This window comes from Cinclus cinclus, chromosome 11, assembly GCF_963662255.1.
Source record: "Cinclus cinclus chromosome 11, bCinCin1.1, whole genome shotgun sequence".
In the NCBI taxonomy this organism is placed as follows: domain Eukaryota; kingdom Metazoa; phylum Chordata; class Aves; order Passeriformes; family Cinclidae; genus Cinclus; species Cinclus cinclus.
The window spans coordinates 9,492,321-9,511,804 of record NC_085056.1 but is presented as its reverse complement, the minus strand read 5'-3'; the positions used below and the strand labels follow the sequence as shown (position 1 = coordinate 9,511,804).

Sequence of the window (19,484 nt, the reverse complement as noted above, 5' to 3'; positions counted from 1 at the left end):
AATATCTCTAAAGAGACTGAGACATGGTCTACATGATCTGGGGGCAGAATTTCACTTTCATTTTTAGGCAAAATACCACAAACCTGTCTGTCAGTTTAGTGAATATGTGAATACAGCTCCAGTAGTCTAAAGATATTATTTCCAGGCAGGTACTTCTTCTCCATGCTTAGACCAATATGAAACAGAATGATAATACAACTGTTTACACATGAGATCAGGAGGAACAGACAGCTTCAGTAAGAGTTTAGATATACTGTGAGGGGAACGATGGATTAAAATCAGTTCATAAATTACTGAACCTCTTGCCGTGTATTAAAATGGAAATGAATGGTTTAAAGAATTTTGAGCACTATTGAGAAACAATATCAAATAGCCCATGTCTTCATTTTTGCTGTCTGATGGTAAGCACGTCAGCAACTCCCAGTTGTAAAGCCTTTGTCCCAGTTTAACCAATTGATTAAATATTCAAGAACTGCAGTGTGGTTCTCTGATATTGGTCTGCACTGTAAATTCCATAGCATTTACATACATTGCAGTTATTACATGTAGTTGTTAGACACTGTTGTATCTAACTGCTCTCAACATTATTACAAAATAGTAAACCATAATCAAATAATTCTACACTTGGAGATAGAGTTATACTAAAGTATTGCAATTTATAAGTCAAGACACAAATTTAAATGATGTATCTTTGTAAAACAGTTCTGGGTCTTTCACTACACCTCACTCTCAGTACTTTCCATTTTCTCTGTACATATGGTAACAGAGACTTATTTGGGTTGAAAGGGACTTTAAGAATTGTCCAATACCCCTGGAATCTTGCAGCTGACTCTCAACTTCTTGACTTGAAATGCAACAACAAGAAGAAAGTAATTATTATTGTTGTTCCTATTATTATCCTATCATTATTAAAGTTGAAATAAATTGTATTAAGGACAAGTCCACTGTCCCAATCCATTTTCAGTGAAGAGTATGTAAGGAATCACGGAATATCACACTGGTTATAAACCTTGAGTTTTCCTTCCTTAAGGCTTTTGGAGACAAAGGATTCATGCTAGCAACCCATTACCCATGTCTTGACAACCTGTAATTGCCTCCTCCAACTACAACTCCTTAATCATCTGCTTTCCTTCTCCCTACCTTTGTTTCAAGTCTTGAACCTTTGATGGAGAAGTTTCATCCTAACTGTGCAGATCTTATATACTGATGCCAGGTCAGAATGCAAGGCTTTATTGACATTCACAATTTGATTTCCTAAAGATGCATATCTGAGTCCTTCAGGAACTCGGCACCAAAAGTGCCTAGATCCCCTGTACTGTTGAATAATTCCTGTTCTCATGAAAATTCTGGGAAACTGTAGCATAATTCAGCATCCTAACTTTTGTATAATTCTGTATAGATTTTAGCCACAGAGCCTTTGAAACCTTTAATCCATAAAGAAGGGAGGAGGCAGTGAGAGGCATGGAAGGAAAACAGTTAATTTCCTTGCCTTATGACATATTCTTCAAGAAAACCATAGGAAAGGACCTCTAAACTACTTATCAAAACTATCCTTTGTTTTATTTTCACTCCTCCTTTCCCCTATTCTCTATTCAAACAAGTTTTGCAATCTTTCCTGAAGCATGACAAAGGGGACAGCACAGAACAGCATTTTAGGAACTAGGTCTACCATTCAGAAGCAGAAACTGTCAGCAAGGAGGTCTGGCTGTGTAAGCCATGCCCTTCTCTACACTCATATTCATCTAAAGAACACTACCAACTTTCCAGTGTACAGAATTCTGTGATAACATATTACTAAGCAAAATTCAGGCAGGATTGGGCAGGCAGTTTTTTGTTGCCAGTCCATAATTTTTTTTATGACAAGCATTCTGACTGCTGGTATGTAGTAAGACAAACTGCCCTTATTATACAATAAGTCTTTTTATAGAATATGGCATTTTTATAGAATATGCTCCTACTCCCTATGAACACAACCACTCACTTCCAAAAGCACAAGTGGTTACAGAAGCTGTGTTCTTAATGTAGGTATTAACTGATTGCTAGAGTTTGGTACTATAATTGTCTAAGAATGTATACTAGGTGTCCAAAACGGGATCCAACCCTCCCAGACTGGTGGTGTTAAACCACACAGACATAAAGTCTTTCTTGCAATGCTTTGTTATAAACTGCTTCCCCATAACAAACCCAGCATCAGAAGAGCAGCGCTGGTTTGATCCCACCCCACTGAAGTACCCAGGAATTGCCATTTCCACAGCAGAATATTACTCCATTGCAGTCTTTATTTCAGAGCTGGAGAAAGCTATTGCACGATTCCAAGCACTGTCCTGTTCTGCTACAGCACTCTTGCTGAAGCTTTTTGTGGTATTGATGTAGGGTAAGGATTGTGGCTGGGCAATTGCACAGCATTCATCTTTACTGAAGACTGCAGGACTGTGGGAATAAGCTGATTTTCTGGCCCAACAGCAGCATGGAAGGATGAACCCTCTGCAATTGCCTCATTGACAATCCAAATCAAGAAGCTGAGTATTGTGCATCCTGGGTTTTGCCATCTATTTTTAATTTAGTCTGCACCTCCTGTCCTATGTGGGTATGTGTGTACAGCACTCTTCACTGATATCTTCATTTTTATTTTTCTCTTCTGTAATGAAAGACCTCTTGCAATGTCTATCCTGAAGCATGCCAAAGGTGACAGCGCATTACTTGCCCTTAAGATCCATATCTCAAGGGAAAGTATGATACTGATTCCAGTCAAATTCCAGTTAAATAAAAAAAGGGGAAAGAGGCTGGACTTTTCCTGGCACAGCACTCGGTGCAATAATGGAAAGCGGTTTCCAGACCACAAGGTGGAGCAGTAGATCCTCACAGGTCTTGGGAGATCCCAACCTCATAATTAATGTCACATTCATTGGAAAAAATAATTTCATGGTGGCTCATTACTTTTTAATACAGAGCTGCCCAGTAATAACAAAGATGGTTCCCAAGCAAACCATTCTTGGATTTCCCACTTAATTTTATATATTAGGATATTATAGGAGTGGCAGCTTTCAGCAGTGCCTAATTAATTGTAGGACCTCACTTGTCAGCATGGCCACAATGACAGCAAGGACACAATCCATTGATAACAAGAGGTTAAGCCTGAACTTTTTTAAAGAGTGAAAGAATAAAAGTGCAAGAATAAAATGGAGATACAATCTCTTCTTTCCCCCAAGGATTGATACAGGAGAAAACAATTTCTCAAATCCTAAATTTAGAAGGTGCTCCAAATTCCCTCAGAAGATTTGCCTTTGGGGAAAAAAAAAAAAAAAGAAAAAGAAAAAAAAAGAAAAAACAAGCACCACACAGAATTTCAGGACTCTACATTCTACAGTTGAAAGATTTCCTTTTTCTTCTTCTATGTTAATGTGACCCACATTTCAGGAGGTCTCAGCATCTTTCCTTCTCGACAGAGGAATCATTATTTCACAACACAGTAATTTCACAATTAAGTATATTGGACTTACTATGATATTTGAAAGTTCAAGGCCAAATGTTATGAAAACATCAAGTTACAGCTTAGAAGCCACTCTCCAAAGTGTGTTTGGTACATGACTCTTCATCAGCATGCAGGGTGTGTCTGCCTACTGAGGTGCAGCAAGACTGATGCTTGAAGAAAGCTCCCAAGCTCACACCCTCAAACTGAGAGGAGATTAGAGCCATACACAGGCATCTTAACTCTACAGTTTAGCACAAAATTAAGGAATCGTTTGTGCCATGCAGTGCTTTGTCTCCTTTCAGAAGAGAGATTCAAATGTGCAAATCAGTTTATGAAACAGGTGACGCTGATATCAAAGTCAGTCCAGGACTTTGTTTTGGGGAAGAGTTTGATCATTTGCTTCTTTTCTGCAGTTTGTTTCTCATGTATGTATGGCTCTAGAGCCTTAGTTAAAATCAATAGAATCCTAAACCACATGGGAGAAATCCTGACCCAGCTGAAGTCAATGGGTGATTTTTTTCCATTGACGTCAACAGAGCCAGGATCTAAACCCAAATAACAGACTTCTCTCTCTTAAGGACTCCTAAGTAGACAGAATTTTCAGACTAAGAATTATGTGAGAAGAAAAACAGAGTAAAGTAACAAAAAGCTATTCAGACTAAACTGATACAGAGGACATCCACTGAGTAGTAACTGATCTTCACTCAGTACAATAGCTCAGTACTTTACCTAAAAAGCAAACTCTCAGGATTACATAAATGATGGTGATTATTACACAAAATAGATTTACTCTGTGAGAGTTAGACTATGACCTCAGCATTCGCCTATGTTGGGCTAAAAAAAGTACTATTTTAAGAAGTGCCTTTTACTCTCACAGTTTCATAGGGACAAATGATTAGGCAAGAATCTCTTTCTAGCTTTCAAGGCTGAAAAGAAAACCTGGGAAAGTACAAAGTAAATTCAGCACTAAAAGCAAGCAGGCAAATAAAGGGATTGTAGTAGAAGATCATACATTATAAAATATTCTGGGGCCTACTTCATGGTTTTTGAACTTTTGAAATTGGTAGCTACAAGAATACAGTTAGTCTCTAACAAGTTACTCTCTTGACTCTACCCTAAAAGAAAGGCAGAAACCAGTTACCAGGCTCTTCCTGAACAGCCAGTTAATCCTCCATTGACTCATACAGAAGCTGATGACAAAATCTCTGTGTTTGACCCTAAATTAAGAGATTTTGAGATCTTCAAGATCACCTATATTTTTCTTTCTAAATACCATTTTACAGTCATGATGTATTACGTGTTTAAAGTTGTTTAGAAAGAAACAAACAAACAAAAAAAACCCCAAACAAACAAACAAAAAAGCCACTGTGTGACAAGTTCAAAACACCAGAACTCAGCCACTGATTTATCATAAGGTCTGAGTAATCAGTGAACAAAACTGCCCTGCAATCTGCCCAAGCACAAGTTTGCACTGTGATGAAACAAGAAGGATTTAACTTCAAACTGTTAATAGGACTCTGCCTCATCTTGGCAGGGAGCTATGATGGGCCCTGGGACAATTTCCACATTCTTCCATGGCATTTCAATCTAGGAGGCCCTGCAGAATGGCAGTGACAAAGCATGTACTGGACAGCTTGGACCGAGGGGAAAATTACATTGCTTGAAACCTATTAGGAAAACAGTCCACTAAGAGCAAACATAAGGCTCAAGCTGCAGACTTAAAGAAAAACTTTGTCGTATTAATTTCCACTGAAAAAGCTGAGTAGTTGGAGGATGGGAAATGAAAGAAGGGTGCTGCTACCCAGTGCAGGTAGATTTGTGCAGCATCATTGTGATTTCATACTGGTCTAAATAAGACTTAGTTTACCCTTTCAAGCAAACTGATGTCAACAGAAGTAATTCTTACAGTCCGGCTGCAGGAAGGATGATACTGAGAAGTTTCACTTTGTGTTCACAGTACCCAGATCCTCAGAGAGCCCACTTAATGGCTGGCACACAGAGTATTACCAGCACTACCCTGTGCCAAATACAGATTTTTCCCAAAAGGAAAATTTTTCTGTGAAAAATGCTGTGACAGGTTTTGTGAAATTCCTGTGTTCAGTGCTAACAGAAAGGTACAAAGTAAAGAAGCCACACCCACTTGGAAATTACCATTGCCCAGGCTTTCCAAAATATTAGCATAACTATATAACTATAGTAACTATAATAACTAAGTAGCTATAAGTTTGATAAGAGTACAGGATTTTCAATTTTTCTAGGCAATTATGCATACAGTAGCCATGACTGCAATGGTAAATTTGCCAATATCATTGTTAATAGCACCGCACACAGCCATTAAAGTTTACAAATAAATTAAAATGATGCAGCATTTGTATTCTATAATATTCTTTATGGCTAGATAACACACTATTCATTTCAAATATGTCCAATATCTGTAATTTAGAAAGCATATCTAAGAAATACCAGAAAACTGCACATAGTGGGTTTTAAGAAAACATGGAGAATGGCTTTATAGGGTATGTAACTTTTTGCCTTCTGCTTTAAAGCCCTGTTTAAGCCTGCATTATATGTAGTTTTACAGTACAATTACTCTGCTTCCTTTAGTGGCATCAGAAAGAACATTCATCCTGAAGGCTTCATTTGTAATGACCAAGAGTAAAAGTTAGTTTAGTAGAGTTCTTATAGATGGGAACATTGGTGGTCTCACACTTTTGTAATAGAAATAACCCTTTACTGAGGGAAAGAATTTAAGGAATTCTGTTAGGCAAGAGTTTGTAAAGATTAAGATAAAACAGATACTATTACACTAATAAAAATAATTTTCTAATAAAGACTGGAAGGAAAAGGAATGTTTTGCTTTAGTCCTTGAGTACAAAAATTGAAGTTACAACTTAGATTTGGATTAATCACTAAATGGTGTAAGGAAAGTTTTAAAGAGTACCACAAATTGTTGTGCTTGATTCTTCTTTAATAGAATTTCAAGTCATTTACCTCCTATTGGTTTGTACATTAATCCTCTTGAAAGCTGCTTGGCACTTGTCTGGAGCTGATTTAAGATGTCTTGGGCACTTTGTTTTACCCTGGCACAGTTATGAATCTCATGCTGCCTAAAATGGGTACTGCATCCTCCCCAGAGGGTGCTTAACTTGGAGGCTGCAGGCTGGTTTTTATTTTGAAAACGTGCAAAAGAAAAGCAGTCTTTAAGAGCAACAACCTCCACCCCAGATTGCTGAGAACCAGGCAAAGCCCTGCTACATGCACAGCACAAAGCACATCTCACACACCTTGCCTTGCTGTGTGGCTACTGATGTGATCAGATCAGCTCTGCCAGGGGCATGGCTGCGAGGGAATCTCCTCCTGTACAGTGGTGCAGGTACAAGGACAGTGAGCAGCTCCCACAGGGGCAATCCTGAGAAAGCAAGGACAAATACTCCCTAAATGAGGGGCTCAGCTCCAGAGGACTCATCCCAGGCTTTTTTTTATTAAGGTGGGAAAACATTTCAGGGATATAAACTTGGCATTCCTGATGCTTTAAAAGCATAGCTCAGAAAGTGGGTATCATAACTTAATGTCAGTGCCAGAAGTGTCTACACAGCTCTTCAACCTACCAGTGCATGAGCATGCCACACCAAGAACCACCTGTAGGGTGGCAATTTCAGACAGAAAAGCAGGTATCACTATTGCACTGTAATTAATTAGTGTAGTTCACACAGTCTCTCTAGATTCTAAAAAGAAGGCTGAAGTTCTTGATTCAAAAAACAAAACACAAAAAAAAAATCCAAACAAAACAATATTAAAACCTCCAAAACAAACAACAAACAAACAAACAAACAAACAAACAAACAAACAAACCCCAAAAACCAAACAAACAAATAGCAAAGGATCTGTCTAGTATCTTCCAAACAGGTTTGTAAGTATTTCTGTCTGAAACTCTGTTCTGTGCTAGACAGCAAGTTAGATCAAATTATCTCAAAAGACATTCCAATATCAAAGCTAGATTAATCCATGAATTTTGAAAACATTCATTTTAGCTTATAGCTGACTGAGGAAAAGAAAACCCAGAAAACAAGTGAACATACAAATTCTCTAAGAAGATGAGAAAACTATGACTAAGAGTCTATATCTGAACCAAAGTAGAACCGTAGTTGCCAAAATCTCCCTGGCTCCCACTTTCCCTACATTTAAGAGACAACTAAGCTGATGAAGTAGTATCTCCTTTTGTGTACATCATGAGGTTCCACATATCACAGAAAATATCTTTTCGGTACTTAACAGTTCAAGGAAAACTTATCACATGAGGCTATGCTGTTATGGATCTACTGCTGGAATCTAGGAAAACCTTCTTATCTTGATCCACAAGCTCACAGAAAATACCTTCTGATATCTTCATTCAAAAATATTTTTAGCCATGGATGTTCTGCCATCAATAAATCAGAGTACATTTTGACAGGCACCTTGCTCTCGTATATCTGAAGTGCAGCCTACACCTTACCTGGGTGGTTTTGTTGATATGCAATTACAGGTGAATATATCCTCGTGTCACCCCTAATAATTGCAAGGTTGGAGAAAAAATGCAAATTGAACATTCCTATTATTAAATGCTATAATAGTGTTTTTCCCTCTTAATTTAATATCTCTTAAGCTTCCAGTCATGTCGGTTGTGAAGCAGCAGTATTCTCCAGGGAGGTATCTGCATGCTGAGCCAGTAGTCCAGCACTACACATCTCCCCAGCCTAGGACCTTCTGAAGAGTCTCTGAACTATAGTTTGCTGGTTTGTTCCCAACAGGGCTGTCTGTCCAGGAAAGGAAACTACCACTCCTACAACCCCTGTCCTATTGAGCATTAACAATAGGGATGGCATAAATAACAGGACAATCTACAAGCTGGTAACACAGAGCCCAGCTCACTTACTCTCTCATTTCTTCTTTAAGCCAGCCAGGTATTTAAAAAAGAAAAAGGCACAAAATCAAGATGGTGGATTTGGGCAGGAATGTTAGTAGCTAGGCTTTCATGCTGTTACAAACTCCAAGTTTTTACTTATCAAAGTACAGACAAAACTCACTATATTGCATTGATCTAGAAACAAAAGATTCAACTCCAACAGTACCTGTGCTATAGAGGCACAAAGTTAGAAGCTATCACTGCAGCACATAAAGCACAGCTTTGGACTTCCTACAGTCACACTCAGGTCAAATGATGGGAACTGCTCTTTTCCTAAGCCAGCCACAGTGAGTGTTGTGAAGGTCAGCAGCAGAAAGCCCCCACAAATCTCCACAGCTCCCACTGCCACACTGCCCATCTTAGATCAATCTGATTTATATTCTCTTATACCCACCACATCTCTTCACTTATTCTTTAATTTCCTACCAAACAACCCAGGCCAGAGTCCTGTTCTTGTATGTGCCTGCAATTATCTTTAAACTACACATTGTTGTAAATGTGATCCTTTCATTAATTTATGTAAATAGGACCTTGGCCAATGATTTGGCTGTTATTTATGAATGAATCATGCTGCTCTGAGTGGCTGGATATATTTAACTCTCATTAATTTGTTCAAAATAGCTACTAATGGGTTTCTTTAGCTCATTACTCTTGCAACAAAAGGCAAAAGGATGATTGGATTTGCAAGGGAAGGGCCTAAGTAACCCTTTCTGTTACTAATCAGTGACCATCTTCTAAATACACTGCACTTCAAGTTACTTCAAGTGATTTTAAGGCAGTAGCAGGTTAACAGCTCAAGATAAAAAATGCAGGCTCCAGTTGGCCTCAGCCAACAGCACTGAACCATTTCTGGAAACTATTTGTTTTCACTTTCTTTTGAGTGAAAGGAATGCTGTTAAAATTGCAATTCTGAAAAAGTGGAGGCTCTGAGCCCAAACTGAGAGTAGTAATATAAATAAGTTCAAATCCAGCAACAATTTGTTAGAGGGAGTATCTAGATGTAAAGGGTTCAAGAGAAACATGCCAGTCACAATGATACAGATCCACTGTTTTTATGATTCAGAAATATTTTCCATTTTAAAAAGCTACTTACTTGGAAGATTTTATTGTATACTTGGAGAATTTTACACGTGTAAAGTGCTGCTGAAGTTTCTATAGTATGTCATGCGATTTTTGCAGAAAAATGTTGTTTTTTACAGCTAGAATCTCTTGCTAGCTGCTGTCAACATCATACAGCTGCTGTTATCATCATCTTGTCTTTGACCTGAGGTTCCATCATGCTCCTTTGTAGCTCTGACTTCTCTTTGCTGTACCACGCAGGCCCTCATTGCTTTTAACCTCAGCTCAGTAAGGTCCTAGTGTTTCACCCCTTCTCCCCAGCTGTCTGCAGCAGGCTCCAGCTCCCCTCCTTCAGAGGTGCCCTTGGGGCTCTGCAAGCTTGCTGGGCTGTCTGCTGAAGAGCCACATAACATCCATGTACTAGAAACACCTGCCTTTCCAATTAGCTCATTTTCTAGCCATGGTGACCTTGTACGAGCTAGATTTCAAGAACTCTGCACCAGTGACTTTGTTTTCCATTCACAAGAGTCTGCACAGATCGCAGTTTCCACCCATTTTCCTTGTTGTCCAAGCAAATGTACTACATTCTATCAACGGCTTATTGATATTGTTTGGAGTACTGTTTATTCTGAATGAAAAAAGGTATTGATTAATGTTAATAGAGATATTAACTTGTGTTTAAGTTCACCAATTGGGAGATCTCTGCTTTTAGACTTTTCCTGCACAACTACTGGAAACACTCCTCTTGGAAAATATACAGCAATATTTGCTTAAAGTTTGTTGTTTTAGCAGACACCCCTGCCAGCATAACATTTTGACTAGAAATAACCATGGTAACAAATGCAGGAGGCTGACAAGCACAAACAGTTCAAAATTATTTCAACTACCCCGTGTATGTGCATCAAAAATACTTTTAGGATAACCAAAGCTGTTTAAATTATATTTTTTTCAGCCATTAGTTAATTAATTATTCTTTCTTGCTGGGATTTTAAAGTGAGATGAAACCTCCTGGCAGGACTGAGAAGAATATTTAGAGACTTTGTTTCCCATCCTTTAGGATGCTGGGAATGCTGACCAAGAGAGGAAACACTGTGTGGATTCTGGTATACCAAAATTAAGAAGGCATTCTGGCACTGAACACAGGAATGCAAAGTCTGTCTTGTATTTTATCCTTCATTAATTAAATGCAATAGCTTTTCAAGAAAAATCTGTGTAAGTTTCCACTTGAAGTTTCACATAGATGGCTCTTGTAGCTTTGCAGAAGACTTAAAGGCTGTCTTAACCCGGTATGTGCACTGGTACCTTAAAGGGACGTGAATGGATCCTGGGAAATCTGCCAGGAGAGAGATGCAGCAGTTCACAGCAGTCTAAGGCCAACCTGTGGCTTTCGAGCTTCATGTGACTCAGTAGAGAGTCAAGTAGGGCCCTTGTGCCAGAGCTGTAGTACAGATGTTAATGACCTCAGCTTTTTAGCTGTAGAGGGAAATTAGGAACCATTAAGGATAGCTGAAAGTAGCGTTGCCTTGTGGGATGCAGCTGTGGGCTCCCACCGAGGGGGAGTGGAATCCCCTGGCCGCTGTCAGCGTGTTACTGCCAGAGCAGCGAGCGCACAGACTGTGCTCCCTCAGCTCGCTGGGGTAGGGACATCTTGGCAAGCCTGTCTGAAGTCTGAGCCAAGCTCTGCTTCCTCCGAGTTCAGCTGTCTGGCCCATCCCAGTGTGACACTGGATTCATGCAATTAAAGCACTGCACTTTCTGTGGCCAGTGGCAGAGGCAGGAGCGGCACACCGTGCCGTGCCACCCTTCCTAACACACTCTGACTTCCTTGGCAGGATAGGCATTAACAGCAAGAGAAGTCTGGGCTGATGCTTCAATTCACACCGGTGGCTCTAAAGCGAGAGGCTCACCAGGACGGCTTTGCCTCGTCCCTGGCCCACAGGATGTTCACACCAACAGGACTGTAGGAACTTCCAAACAGCACCTCTTGCTCACAGGACACTGCTCCTGAACAGCCCAAGACAGAGCCCCTGTGCAAGCCCCGAGTGACATTGGTCAGCTCTCACGCACAGGCTTTTTACAAGCATTTGCAGATCATTCTATCCTATATCTATTTCATGTGGAGATTTGAATGATATTTTGACCATAATTTATTTTTCTTCTAAGGGGTATTGATCCCAGAAAGGGTTGAGCGAACACCGTGAAAATTGATTCTGGATATTGGCAAGGAAAACAAGAGCAAATATAAAGATACTTGCAAAAAGTACCTGACTTTTTTGCTATTTTTTACCTAACCAGAAGCTGCTAAACAAGAAGTTTCCAGAAGACTCCAAAACATTAAGTCAAACTAATATGACTAAGCACCCTTACTTTGGTATTTATCTCAATTTCAAAATACTTCAATCACTTAGCACCTGAAAAGTAACCCAGCTACAAAACCCTGCCATCCTGTGTAACTGCTCTTTGATGAAAATTACACCACACCTTATTAATCCCTTGCGGGGGTAGGGCAGGGGAAGAAAAAAAAAGAAAGAAACCTTCTTTAACTACAGCCTGGAATGACACGCAGCCAAAGAGATGACACTTAAGCAAGTGTGCCTAAGTACAGTACACTTCACAGTTCATCTTGGTATTAGTCATACTTGAAAACTGCGTATTTTAAACTAGCGTCTAATACGTATGTCCACTACACAGCTCCAGGATTAATCTTCTCAAATAGAGATTTTCCTGAATAGGCATCATGTTTTCCACAGTCTCATGACATTAATCAAACATCACTCCCTGCAAACTCCATACCTCCCAAATACAAGCCAGGTTCGTGAGTCAGCTCTACACACTGTAATACAATCAAACCAAGAGAAGTACAGCACTTCAAAAGCTTACTTGAAGGAAATCTGACAGTAAAAACACCTAAAATAATTTTTCAAGATACTAGACATAATGAAAACAATATTTAGTGTCCCAGACTGATTTTTCTGAGTGTTTCAGCATTGAACACAGCTCAGAACTGCAGGGTATTAAGTATCTGTCAGATAGAATTTTTTTTCTGGACGGTATGCAAACATACAACAATTCAACATGATAATCATACAAAACAGATTACAAACACTAACATATTACCAAAACATGTATCACTGATACTTCAGTAGCTTATGCCAATGCAAGTTGCATTTACATTACACTCCATCATGAAGATTCTTGCCCCAAAGTGATACAACCAGTATATTCCAATTTTTAATATGCATTATCAAAGGTTTAATCTATTTTTTTTCTTTCTGTTGGTATACCTTCTGTCTGTTTCATTGCAAGGTTTCAACTTTCAAATGACTAAACTTATGACTGAATGCTGAATACATTGTCCTTACCACTATGTTACAGCACGTTACTTTTAGAAGTAGATTGGTGGTATGACTAAGAGAGCAGAGTTTGTTTTTCCATTCTATTCTCCAGTATATAGTCAAAATTCCCTTTTTGAGCAGTCATGCAAGAAAGCCAGCTTACACCAGTAACATCTGTGAAAGGCAAGCTCAAAAAGTAAAAAAACAACCATTCAGACATTAAAAAGCATATTGAAAGCATTTGAAACAATAGTTTCAAACACACTTTTTAAACATGAAATTCATTCTGCTTACTGGCAAGTTTTAAAAAGCTACAGTCCTGCTTTCAGCTTTTTACCTCTTATAAGTGTATAAATTCAGGAGCAAAGCAAACTTAATTCCTTTTACAAAAGAACCTTTCAAATTACTAAACCAGCACAACAGATTTTAAATGTTTGCAAGAGTTTGTACTACTTACTGTTAGAAGAAATAATGAAGCTACTGTTTCTTTCCTTTTGCTGAGAAATTGAGCCATGGTATTCACAAACTAGTTTCCTTTCCACAGGTAACTCCTAAGGACATTAGTCAGTTATTCAGTGTATGTCATTACTCTGTCAGCTCTCTAGTTATTAAAGCAATCCAATAACATTTTTAATACAGGCCAGTTTAATCTTAATTGAACTCTTCTTGGCCAAGCAAGCTGGGCAATATAATAAAAGCTTCCCTTTGCATGTACCACAAAGCAGAGAAGTGTCAGAGCCTACAGTTATTAAACATGACATCAGCTACAATTGCTTTATAGCATCACATGTATGCATGCACTGGGGCAATCTTCTCTCTGTGACCTGGATCATATAAAATAACTAAGAAATTTTCTACATTAGGTGATCCTTTTGTATTTCAACTGGCAATACTTTTTTTTGCTATAGTAGCTGACACATCAGGATTTTTCCAAAGGTGACAATTTCTCAGCGGCAGTACAAACTCACATGAGAATTCTCAGCCTTGTGAAGTGTTCCAGGAAGGTGCCAGCAGCCCCAGCACTGTCCTGCTGCAATATCAGGATGCTCTACTGGGGCCTCCACAGCAGGAAATCCTCCACAGTAATGGCCATGAGCATCACTAGGTTGGAAAGGGGTGTGTTGTCTGACCCATTTCATAAGAAAAAGGGAATTTATCATAACAAAATCCAAAATACATCATGGACGTGCAAATTCTATATAATTAGCCAGTAGTAATTAATTTTCAAGCCAGAGATTCCTGCAGACACTTCACACAGAGGTTTAAGCAGCTCTTAGAGGATTTCACATTTTTCTCTTCTGTTGCTGGTTCCATGCTCCCTTCTCAAAATACTACACTAATAAAAACAATAACAACAACAACAACAATTTTTTTTTTCATAGCCCCTTTCCCTTTCAGCTGTGCAAGTGGGTTTAACTTTTCTTCTTCAGTTAGGCGTTAATTTTCAGGGACACAATTTTTTCTTTTTAAAGCCAAAAAGCAGAGGGGAAGTATTAAGGGGAAATAGGAGTTACGGCCTATAGCTTATTTCAGGGATTCTGACTCTGAAACCTTTAAAAAATACAGAAAAGGGATGAGAATACATGGGTTATTCCTTCCTGATATTTTCTTTCTATTTCCCAAAAGCAGTGGTTCTGTCTTTAACCAGTAAAAGGAAACAACAGAAGAAGAAAAATGTGACCAATACAAAGACTACAATGTCTCCTTACTGTCTTTTCAGGTGCTTTTCTAATTCCCTACATCCTCTTCTTAATCATTGCTGGAATGCCCCTGTTCTATATGGAATTAGCTCTGGGACAATATAACCGAGAAGGGGCTGCCACTGTGTGGAAAATCTGTCCAGTTTTCAAAGGTGAGTGTTCCTCTGCTCCCTTGAGCAGCCCCTGAGGGTGCCACACATGTGTGATCACAAACAACAGCAAGACCTCTCGTCTTTCACAGACAGTGTAGTATTTGGTGACCTTTCCCCAACCCTTGAAGTCAGAAGCCTTTATGTTATCAAAGGTGAAGAACAAAATGGGAAAAGCCACAGAAATCATCTTCAGGGTGATTGTTGGCTGGGTGTAGCAGAGGGCAATGAGCAGGAGCATTCCAGCCCTGTGTGCTAGGGAGTGGGAGGAACTGGGTATCTCTAGGTGGAGGAAGGGGTTTGCCAGTCCAAACCTTGGAAATACCAAATCCCATCCCTGTTACTTCAGCCCTGTCCTCCCCATTGACTAAGGTAACCACTACTCCATTCAGGGCATGCAGCTTTCTCTGCAGAAGCCAACATACCACGGTGGCTACAGCACTAAAATGGAGTTGTGAAACTGCAGGTTCTACTAGACTTGCAGCATCACAAAAGTTTTCTGTGGAATCTCTGTACCTCAGTTTTCCTGCTTGTGAAGTGGGAGCAATGATTCTGATAGTCTTTGTAAAGTGTATTTCAGGTTTAGCAATGAAAAACACTTACCTAAATCTGAACATTATTACTATTGAGTGTTTTCCACTAGGACTAACTCTCCAGAATCACTGAACAATAGGCTGTGGAGTGTTGTTTGTGCACTGCATCATTCTGCAAGTTAAAAATAGTTTAGGTGCTTCAGGGTGTTTGGCTTTGATCAGGAAATGATCAACGTGTGAAAGAAGCCATATCTGTTCTGTACATGAAACAAGTACTTGTTAAGGAACCTCAATAATTTTTTTAAGCATTGCTTGCCAGCAAAAAATGCAAGTTCCTTTGTATGTATACCAGACTGGATCTAAAATCTTATGCAAAACCCTTTTCAGCACAGAGATATCTGAAATTAAACCAGGCAAGCTCAGCTGACCTTAGAACCTTAAAATTCAGATCATGTTCATCCTGGGACTGACAAAAGCTGAGGAGCTTAACAATAGCAATCCAAACTTGATGGATCCACTGCTTGGATATAGGTTACACTGAGTAAATGTTAGTCTTCTTTCTCAAAATACAGCTTTCCTCTTCAAGCAGTCTAGCGCTGCACAACAAGAAAAGTGAGGGGGGTTTTTCTCACCACTCTAACCCAAAATTCACAGCAAAATGAGTGATATAACAAAAAAACAAGTAAGTGAGCCAATGAAATAATGTGCCTCAAAAATTTAAAATTAATTAATATAGATTTACCTTTCCCTTCTATAATCCCATCATGGGAGAAAAAATTCATCCCAGCACTCAGGAACCTGAATACCCTTGCTCAGTAAAAATTCCTGTTGGCATTATTTCTATACCTTCGGATGACAATGAGGATTTTGAAAACCTAAATGCAAAAATTAGACCTTCAGGATCTCAAAGCATCTGAGCCAAATACCACTGTGCTCAGAGGTATTCTGTGTTGACTTCAAGATTGAAAAGATTATGAGAAAGGAAAATAGAACTTATTTCATGTATATTCTTGTTGACATTCCAGCTGTGTTTTTAAGCTGACATTTTCAAGGTGTACTAAACATACATTACTGTTGATTTTTAAGGCTTCTTATTACAAGAGTATAGAATAGCATAAGTTATTTGATTCTCAAAAAGTAATAAGCATTGAGACATATTTGCACCTCAGTATAAACTCTGTACTTTTAAAGTTTTGACTAAAACCTCTGATAACATGCAAACACATTTTATTGCTAGTGCTTTGGAGCTGTTTCTGGGACAACTCAAATCTCTCACTCAAAAGAAAAGTACACAGTCTACAAAAATTTCTAACAGCTTCTCTAAATGAACAGCACTATAGTTCTAATTTTAGCTATGAATATTATTGCCATGAACTCTAAGCACTCTACTTCTAATGAGATGCTATCATAACACATGCAATTACAAATATACCCTGTAACCTTTGTAACATAGTCTGTTTTCATCCCTGCATTTTTTTACCAGGGTCTATTTTAGGCTGTGGGTGGTGCAGCATTACTTTTAAGAAAACCTAGAAACGTAAGAGCAAACTCATTCCTGAACATTCTTAAGATCACAGAGAAGAGCTATTTAAAGCACATTTGATCCAGCATTTTTAAATCTTGATATTAAACATCTCTCATTGCCCTCCTGGACTGGAGAAATTTCAGGAACACTTCTTTAAACAGCAATCATCTAATTTTAGTATTTCATGTATTATCCATACCTAGTGTTTTAACATTCACCTAATACTTAAGAATTAATGTTTTGGGGGATTTCTCTCTCCTGTCCATTCTATAGATCATAGCGTATCACTAGAGTTTGAGTGTTCAAGTACTAGATTCATTTCAGCACCAAGGATTTGAAAATACTCTTTCATTTTTACTTTCACAATTATTTCCCCATTGTTAGGGATGAGAAAACTGCTTTATGGATTAAAAGCCTCCTGCAGAGCACAGAGTAACTTTGTGCACTCAGCAGTCTTTGAACTGCCAACTCCTTCAGGGTCAGCATCTGTTCCTTATGCAAATTTTAAACCAGGATTAATATTCACAGTGTTTTCTACTTCCTCTCTTTATAAAGAAATACGAAAGCGTAAGAATCACCAACTGCTAGGTCTCCAGTACAAAAAATTTAACTGAAGAAAACTAGAAGTAAAGGTTTGCACCTAGTTGCTGTGACAGTATCCAATGTGACAGGGATGATATTCATAAAATAACTGTATTATATGCAGTACATATAACTTTGAGGGAGAATTCAAAAGCTGCACACACAGTAAAGAAAGAATGATTGAAGTCAAGGCAAAGCAAGATTCCTGAGCAATTCTGCCAACCAACTTTTATTGCTCCAACATTAGTATCAAAATTTCCTCCCAAACTCTTGGAAAATATCCCTTTTCATGAGGAGAACGTGCAACTTTCTGGGGCATTCTTACTAAAGAGACCCTCCAGCCACACTTCATGATAAGCAAAAATACAAAGAAAATGTTCAAAGTTGAAAGAAAATGCTTACAGTCTGAATTCTGTAATCATGGAGAGATAGCAAAAAGGGTTGAATGTCGCACACAGCTTAGCCCCAGCTTGATATTCACCAAGTTTTACTGGCATGCCCAAAAACCACCTGGAGACCTCAGTGGAGCAGCACAGATTTTTTCATGCATGATTTGGAGCCAGTTACTGATGGAAACTGATGTAAAGAGTAGTAAACGGAAAGGAACAAGAGAGGGATCAGTATTTGTTCCAAACTAGTTCAGGGTGGGAGCATGAAGCATAGGGAAACTTCATTTAAGTGTTGAGCTTTACTTTTCCAAGAGAAGTTGCCAAGGTCCCTGACATCATGAAGATGAAGTGAGTTTCACTCCTAACATGGGCTTGCAATCTTCTGTATTGGAAGCAAATCAGCAATGGAGTTGTACAAGGACAAATTTTGACATCGCACTGCTTAATTTCTTTTTCTGACAAGCAACAGGATTTGATAAAAGCCAGTCATTTTCCAGAACCATTTCGGTAGATTTTTTATTTAGAGGTCAAGTACATTGTGTCCGCATATGTGTATGCAAATGTCAAAAATTCGTTTTTATTTGTGTGAAGACCTAAAATGAATTTGCAATCATGTATGTTTGAGTTTAACTCCATTGTTTGTGTATACTGTTGCATGTCAAATGCAGTGTATAATCTAGTTTTCCTTTGTCTTTAGGTGTAGGCTATGCAGTGATACTCATAGCTCTTTATGTGGGTTTCTACTACAACGTTATCATAGCTTGGTCTCTGTATTATCTATTTTCATCATTCACATTTGAGCTTCCCTGGACAAACTGCCACAACAGCTGGAACAGCCCAAACTGTACAGATCCCAAACTCTTCAATGCATCAGCGCTTGGCAATGGTACTAAATACTCAAAGTACAAGCTAACTCCTGCAGCTGAATTTTATGAGTAAGTGTCGACCTGACTTTGTTATTTATTCAAAATTCTATGTCTAAGGGAGATTCCTCTTGAAGGTAAAATCATTTGTATCCAGCCTCTAGAATGAGAATCAGCAGATTAAGGTTAAAATGGAGCTGTAATGTTGGTCTGTATTCCTGGGTGACTAAGACTTTTGCCTCTGTGACCTTTGGTTTCTCCTGTACTAATGCAGTACTTGCTACTGAGCAAAATGGAATTGGACAAGACACAGATCTTCTCTATGGGCCACTTTTGTTTGTACCAGCTTTGCTAGGGAGAGGGAACACAGCAATATTCTGACAGAGGTGATTACATGCTAAACTGAGCTGAGTTTGAGGCTTTAAAATAACCATTTGTTCACAGATTTGGGCTGTTTCTCTACTTGCAAAATATTTCAGAGCAGCAGCAGACCTCTGTTCCACTGCTTCAATAGTTCAATGAAGTGAGATGAAACCCTGAGCAGGAGGAAAGAGCCAGGTTATAGAAAGACAGACTTTTTTACCAATGCTTAAGCAAAAGAGTGTTCTACAACATGGGCTGAGACAGGCAACAGCACACTCAAATCAAACAGCTGGGATCAATCCTTAAAGGTATATAAATTAACAACTGAACTATAAAACAAAGGCACCAATCTCTGTATAAATATTCTCATTATGGACTTAACAGGGGAAAATGGGATTTGATGAGGAGAAAGAAAGGGGATGAGCATCAAGCTATTGAATCAGCTGTTGAATTAATCTGAATAATGAATTAATTAATATTTTTGTGTTGGGAATAGAAGGATATCAGGGCGCACACCTGCTAAGCAGTTAGTCCAACCCTGGAGAAACAAAGGGAAAATACTGTTACCATAA

At 38.7% G+C, this 19,484-nt stretch overlaps 1 protein-coding gene across 1 annotated transcript in view; it reads left to right on the top strand.

The window, feature by feature from the left end:
* The window catches only part of SLC6A2 (solute carrier family 6 member 2), a 56,376-nt gene that overhangs the window by 9,138 nt on the left and 27,754 nt on the right, over window positions 1-19,484 (top strand). The window contains exons 3-4 of the mRNA XM_062499700.1: window positions 14,529-14,660; window positions 18,384-18,621. Of these exons, the coding sequence (XP_062355684.1) occupies window positions 14,529-14,660; window positions 18,384-18,621 (370 nt within the window). The remainder of the gene's footprint in view (window positions 1-14,528; window positions 14,661-18,383; window positions 18,622-19,484) is intronic.